Source organism: Dicentrarchus labrax, unplaced genomic scaffold (genome assembly GCF_905237075.1).
Source record: "Dicentrarchus labrax unplaced genomic scaffold, dlabrax2021, whole genome shotgun sequence".
In the NCBI taxonomy this organism is placed as follows: Eukaryota; Metazoa; Chordata; class Actinopteri; family Moronidae; genus Dicentrarchus; species Dicentrarchus labrax.
Window position 1 is genome coordinate 22,854,860 of NW_026136713.1, and position 7,500 is coordinate 22,862,359.

The window sequence follows — 7,500 nt, forward strand, 5'->3', positions numbered from 1 at the left end:
AACACTGTAACCTTAATCTGAACACAAACAGCTGATTCTGGTGTCAACAAACAAACAAACAAACAAAAATGAACAGTGGATGTCCTCCAGTAAACAGCTCACGTCTCTTCTTCTGGATGCTGTCTCCAGCTCAGCGCGTTGGATCATCTCCTTCGAGGTCATCGTCTGTCGTGGGAAATGAGAGCGCTCTGTGTGTGTGTGTGTGTGTGAGTGTGTGTGTGGTTGCCAGCAGCAGGGAGGGAGCGCTCTGATTGGCTGAGAGGGAAACAATGTGGTTAATGCCGACTGTTTCTCCTCTGAGTCACCAGGAAATAAAAGTCTCTAATGATTAAATATCTTTATTTAACTCATAAACACAAACATACTGTTGACTGTTAGCTTCCACTCACCAAACTTCTATTCAAGTTTCAGTGTATTTAAGATTGACTCAGATATCTGTCGACAGGCTCTTGTTATCAGGCTGATTTATGTTTTAGTTCCTTTAAATGTTTCAGTAAAAACTCAATTTGTTTTTTGTAACTTTTGGTGATTGAACTGTTGTCAGATGTGATCTTTGTTCACTGGTAAACTACCAGTGTTTAAGTCTCAGCATCTGCAGTGTGACAACTTAAAGTTGGTGTTTTCCAGAGGGAGTTCTGAATGAGTGTAGAAGCTGTACGACTCTGAACGACAGTACAGCTGCACCAAGTGTTGTTTCCTAAGATTTCACTCAAAGTATAAAAGCTAAAGTTTACTGGTAAAACACATTAAATATAGTTTATGAACTCTGGCTTCAGTTTATTAGTGATACTTTCAAACCTCGAGACCTCAAAAACACACAAATAAATACATGAATGAAAACTGATGAATGAATATTTATTTATGCTCCAGAGGGAAAAATTATTCTGTGTTCTTTCCTGAATATTAAAAGATAAATTAAAAGTATTTAACTTAAAAACAGAATAAAACAAATTGTTCAGTTTTGTCAGTTTGGTGAAATTCATTAAAATGATTTAAATTAAGTTTATTAACTTTATTGTCTTTAAGATACAGTTTCAGTTACTGTATCAGCACACTGAATATATTCATAATAATAATAATAATAATGTTTATCTCTAACATTGTTGTTGTTGTTGTTGTTGTTATTGTGCATTCATGGTGAGCCGACTCTCTCTCTCAGTGTGAGGGAGTGTCTCTCGCCCTCTGTGCTGTAATACCTCAGGGAGCTCCAGCAGAGGCCTCCACCTCCCCACTGCTGCTCCTCTGGGACTCCACACCTCCTCCTCCTCCTCCTCCTCTTCCTCTCTGTTGTCTCCTCTATCAGCTGATCACCCTCAGTTCATTCACACTCTGAGACTGTCATTACTTTCTCTTCCTTTATTTTCCTCGTTTCCTCCCTCTCTCCCGTTCCTCCCTCTCTCCCGTTCCTCCCTCTCTCCCCCTTCCTTTATCATTCCCTGTTTTATTTTACTTTCCTTTTTTTTCTTGTTTCCATCCTTTTGCCTCCTTAATTTCCTCCTTTCCTCTTTTACTTCCCCTTCTTTCCTTGTTTCCTCATCTTCCTCTGACCCACTCCCTCCTGTGAGTTTGTTTGTATTTATCTGTTTATTGTTGTTATTGTTATTAACAGCCGTCGCCGTGGCGACCTGCTGTGCTGCAGGCGCTCAGATCGGACGCTTCCTCCTGTTGGCTGATGGGAAAACAGCCCCGGGGCAGGGTGTGTGTGTGTGTGTGTGTGTGTGTGTGTGTGTGTGTGTGTGTGTGTGTTCTGATCTGCAGTGATGAAGGCTTCCTGCTGACTCTTGTTCTTCTTCTTGTTCTTGGTTAAAACATTCATCCCTTCATCTCTCTACTGGCGGCCATTTTGGCTGAGTGTGATTCAGAATGAAATCTGATTGGTTGCAGGTGTGAGACACCTTTATGTTTTATTTCAGAAGATTTTTCGTTACAAAATTTCAGTGGATAAAAGTATTCAAATATGACCAACGTTCAATGTAACAGGCGGTGTGTAACAGGCGGTGTGTAACAGGCGGTGTGTAACAGACGGTGTGTAACAGGCGGTGTGTAACAGGCGGTGTGTAACAGGCGGTGTGTAACAGGCGGTCTGTAACAGACGGTGTGTAACAGGCGGTGTGTAACAGGCGGTGTGTAACAGACGGTGTGTAACAGGCGGTGTGTAACAGGCGGTGTGTAACAGGCGGTGTGTAACAGACGGTGTGTAACAGGCTGTGTGTAACAGGCGGTGTGTAACAGACGGTGTGTAACAGGCGGTGTGTAACAGACGGTGTGTAACAGGCTGTGTGTAACAGGCGGTGTGTAACAGACGGTGTGTAACAGACGGTGTGTAACAGACGGTGTGTAACAGACGGTGTGTAACAGGCTGTGTGTAACAGGCGGTCTGTAACAGACGGTGTGTAACAGGCGGTGTGTAACAGGCGGTGTGTAACAGGCGGTGTGTAACAGGCGGTCTGTAACAGGCGGTGTGTAACAGGCGGTGTGTAACCGGCTTTCAGACACACTTTCTCTGATTGGTGGGCGTGTCTGAGGTGTTACCCAATCAGCAGAGACGTGTATGTAAACACGTGTTCATGAGATTGTCTACATCATTGTCTAGAGTCATATTGAAGAAACATTCTCAGTTTCTATAAAGTGAATATTTGTGGTTGAATGCGTCCACGTATGAAGGCTGAGTCCTTCCTACAGTGGCCCGGTTCGATTCCAGCCTGCTACCAGCTCTCACTATCAAATAAAGGCAACAAAAAACACTAAAGTCATTTAATAAACGTGAATATTGGCTGTTGTTCTTGAGGATCGTCTTTACAGTCGGACAGAAAACGACTTTTTAAGAGTCGAAGTATCCAATTTAAATAACTTTAAACTTTAAAGTGTGCAGATTCACAGCAGAATAACAAATGAACTGTCTCTCTCTCTGTCTGTCTGTCTGTCTGTCTGTCAGGAGGTGCTGTTGAAGCGAGCAGCCGACCTGGTGGAGGCTCTGTACGGGATGCCGCACAACAACCAGGTGAGTCTGCAGCTTCTGTCTGACCTTTGACCTCCGCTGCATATAAACAGCCGACCACCTTTAGCTCTTTAAATAACGAGTCTGTTTGAACTTTAATTCACTTTAATTCACTTTAATTACACAAAGAAATAATTTAAAACTTTCATTCACCAAAATCTGAGTTTATACCTTTTAATTAGTTTGTTTCCCCAAATGACTCAATTAACCCTCCTTAGTGCTCTCCTTTACTCCTTCTGTCCTTCACTCCCTCACTCCTTCCCTCCTTCACTCCCTCATTCCTTCACTCCTTTACTCCTTCTGTCCTTCACTCCCTCACTCCTTTACTCCTTCTGTCCTTCACTCCCTCACTCCTTCACTCCTTCTGTCCTTAACTCCTGCTGTCCTTCACTCCCTCCCTCCCTCCCTCCCTCAGTGTGTGATGGTGGTTTACCTGCAGGGCTCTTACAACCAGTTATTTAACAGATGCTTCAGTTCTTAAATTAAACTTATTAAACAGAACCAGGACACGGTGCGTTCACTGACTCACCACTAAAAACATTCTCACTGTATCAAAAACGGGTTTTTATGTTTCCGTTCATAAGCTTTGCTTTGAGCAGATTGGTTTGATATATACAAACCTTAATCTAATCTTTTAATCTAATTTTCAGGAGAGACCTGAATGCATCGTCTATAAAAACATAAAACAAACACTTTAAAATGTACAATATTGATTATGATAATTATAACAGAGCCGTAATAAAAACACTGTAAGTTCAATAATAGGTCATTTAAAACTAACTCATTGGAAGTACAAAAACAATTTAGGCTCTTTAGCGTTAAAGCTGCAACAAGTGATCGATTAGTTATCAACTATTAAATTAATCAGAAGTTATTTTGATAATTGATTAATAATTTTCAGTCATTTGTGACATTTTATGGACCAAACAACTAATCGATCGATTAATAAACCCTCGCTTTACACTCATAAAAGCAACAAATGGGGGCTCGTCCAGGATCCAACCGCATGTAATAGGTTACTCCTCAAGGTTTTGGCAGCGTTCTGCTTTTTTTGGTTTTCTAGTAGATTTTGATAATCGATTAATAGTTTAAATAAATTTTTCAAGAAAGATTATCTGATTGTGATATTTGCTGGTTTCTTTCATAAAGTAAACAACAAATATTATATAATATTTATACAGTAAACTGAATATCTTTGGACATTTTCCTCAGATCTTATGGACAAAACAACTAATCCATTAATGGAAGAGTTTATGAAAAACTACAACTTATCACTTTATGCAAAAGGTATGAATAAATGGGGGCTCGTCCGGGACCAATTTTTGGTTTTGGTAGCTTTCTGCTTTTCTAGTGTTGATTCTGATAATTAATCCTTTTCAGTCATTTTTATAGAAAAATAAAACAATTCTCAGATTTAAAAAAAAGAAATAAAAGAAATAATTGAATTTATTTTATAATAAAATTAAAATAGTGATCTGCAGCTGCACTTTCTGATTTGCTACACCAGTGCTTATAAAGTGTCATCCATCTTTGATCACATACCTCTTTCCCCCCCGCAGGAGATCATCCTGAAGCGAGCGGCCGACCTCACCGAGGCGCTCTACAGCGTCCCCCGCAGTCACAACCAGCTGCCGTCTCTCACCGGCTCGGCCGCTCACTCGGGGATGATGGGCGTGAACTCGTTCAGCAGTCAGCTCGCCGTCAACATCTCCGAGGCTTCGCAGGCTGACCAGGGTGAGGGCTCGCTCCTACCCACAATCCTCTGGGGGGGAGGGAGCGGGGTGCTTTGGGGGTTATAGACACTGTGAGTTGTGTTTGCTTCCACAAATAAAAAGTCTCTGTTTATGTAACGTTACTGCGCGTCTTCTTGTACTGTTAAAGCTAGCATCAGCTAGCTAGCAGCTACGTTACGAGTCAGGCTAACGACAATTAAACATCCAGATACATTTCTGAGCTGGAAGCTGTGGGTGGAGCTTACTGATCACTTTAATGACGACGATTTTACTTCCTGGGCAAAAATATGCACAATGACTCGTTAACGTTAGCTAATAGCTAGCTAGCTGTTCACAGTCTGGAACATCCAGCCGTTTAATTTCTGGTTTATCCAGATTGTGTTGTTGCATTTAGTAATTTTCACCTGTAAATTAATATAAATAAACCCAATCTGGTTCAGGACTTAATGTATGATGTATTTTATGAAAATGGTACCAGAACCGAACATTTCTTTACGATTCCCAGCCCAGTTTTTGGGCCTCGAGCTGCAGAAGTTTGGGAAGCGCCGCTGTTGTGAGGATTCGGTGCAGCAGGTCGGTGAACAAACAAACTGCAGTGTGTGTTGAAGGATCAGTGATGGGGTTTTAATAGTTTTTGTGGCACAGAGGAAGAAGATGAATCAGGCTGAGATACATTCACTGCTGTTGGCCAGAAGCAGTCGTTCTGCTTCTGTCACGGACGCTCAGGAAAACATGCAGCGAGCAGCTTGTGAACACGCGTCGACAGGAAGCAGATAGAGCTGCTTTTACTCCCCGGACACCCTCCCTCCTCCCTCCCTCCCTCCACTAAACCATCGTCTGCTTTTCACATCGGCCCGGCGGCGAACACCTTACAGGAATCCATGAGGTCATGGGAAACGAGGCTGCAGGATTCATAAGTCGGTAGTTTATGTGCACGGAGCTCTCCAGTCGGAAACATTACACCGAGGATCTGACCGCCGTTATGAAGTATGAAACGGGCTCTCTGTGCCCCTCGCAATTATCTGCCGTGATTAAAACATTAATAAAAACAGCGGCTCCCGAGCCCAGGCCTTATCAGCCGGACGAGGAGAGTAATTTACGGCGCTAATTCAGAGCAGCTCGCCCTGCTCAGCGTCATGTCGTCCTCCTGGAAGATGGACGGCGGTTTTTCTGCTTCTTCTGGAGTTCGTCTTCATTCCTCTGCTACAGTTTGACAGCTGATGAGTGGAGGAAGAAGAGGAGAGTCTGACACCGCTAAAACATTCATTTTACTTTATATACTTTATTTTGAAAGTTTACTGGTAGAAAAATAAAGTAAATATGTAAAAAACTAAACAAAATAACCAATAAATATTTAATAATTTAAAAACAGCACCAAATGTAAAGCAAACACAACTAGACTTTAATTAAACTGTAGCTAACAGCGCCACCAGTGGGCGTTCAGTGAACTGCAGTCAGCGTCCTGTTGCTCTGTACTCAGTCTGTAGACGCGAGCATCATCCATCATAAGACTAGTAGAAAGCTATCGTTAGCTTTGTACCGCTCCATAATTTATTGTCGACTAAAATCAGCACTGTTTGTCAGAATACATGAGTTAGCATCATGAATCACATTAGCTGGGGAAGCTAACGTTAGCCAACTAAGATAGTATTTTGGAACCATTTTGCCTAAAAAACAAGATGCACTGACGTCACTGGATAGAGAGAAACACAAATATAAAACCGCTCCAGTAACGAAGCAGAAACAATAATCATATATTTACGTATCAGAGGAAAACTCTTCAGCTAGTGTTTTGCTAACATTCGGGCTGTGTCTCATACCTCCGTCAGTACACTGCTAATGTGCACCGACCACTTCCTGCCGTAGTGCCACTGTCGATGGTTAGTATTGTCCCAAAAGGAACACTGATGTTAGAACACTTACCGGAAATGACGAGCGGGACCAACGCGACCAACGTGAACGCGATTTTCCAGCCCGCCAAAAATATATGCCGGCTTCTGTTTACAAACATTTTTCTGCACTAGACGACAGTAAAACGTTTTTATTACCGCTGTTACTTACTTTAATACGATTGAGTTCACATTTATTTCTCGTCCCAATGGTCCCTCCCCTTCCGCTTTGTAGTCAAGATGGCGTCCGTTCAGTGCGAGTAGGGTCCATCATTACGCACTGAATTGTTTGACCGTTTTTAGGGGTCATCCGGGTTCTTTCAGTGCACTGACTGTTTGTGTTATCTACACTATACACTTAAAACTAAATGTTTGAAGTGTGCAATGAGACACAGCCTAGCTCTCAGATGTTAGCTAATAGCTATATATGAGAGTTTGGGTATAGAGCTAACTAGCTGACTTCTAATTTATATCATTAGTAAGTTGGTGTTTGGCAAACATTAGCTTTCAGATGTAAATAGCTAACATTAGCTAACTAGCTAGATAGAGTCATCAGTGAGGCCTGGTGGTAAATTCAGAGCCACGTGTCGCTTTAAGCTAACTGAAGCTGTTGTATCAGGAGCCAATATCAGATCAATATCAGATCAATATCAGATCAATAACGAGTGAACCATGTGAAGTAGGGATGTCTGATATTATCGGCCGATATTCACTAATAAATTTAATATCGGGAATTATCGGTACCGGGTTTTTATAACCGATGTTTGTTCTGGAGGCTTCAGCATTTCTGAGCCTGCATGAACGCAGCATGGGACGTTTACCGGCGCGCGCTAGATGACGAATAATAACAACAACAACAACAACAACAACAACTACACTA

At 42.0% G+C, this 7,500-nt stretch overlaps 1 protein-coding gene across 5 annotated transcripts in view; it reads left to right on the top strand.

Moving 5' to 3' along the window:
• LOC127374530 (transcription factor COE3) overlaps positions 1-7,500 on the top strand; it is a 149,503-nt gene that overhangs the window by 130,294 nt on the left and 11,709 nt on the right. For all 5 annotated transcript variants that reach the window (XM_051419971.1, XM_051419970.1, XM_051419974.1 and 2 more), the window contains exons 12-13: positions 2,936-3,001; positions 4,558-4,732. In XM_051419971.1, coding sequence (XP_051275931.1) covers positions 2,936-3,001; positions 4,558-4,732 — 241 coding nt within the window. The remainder of the gene's footprint in view (positions 1-2,935; positions 3,002-4,557; positions 4,733-7,500) is intronic.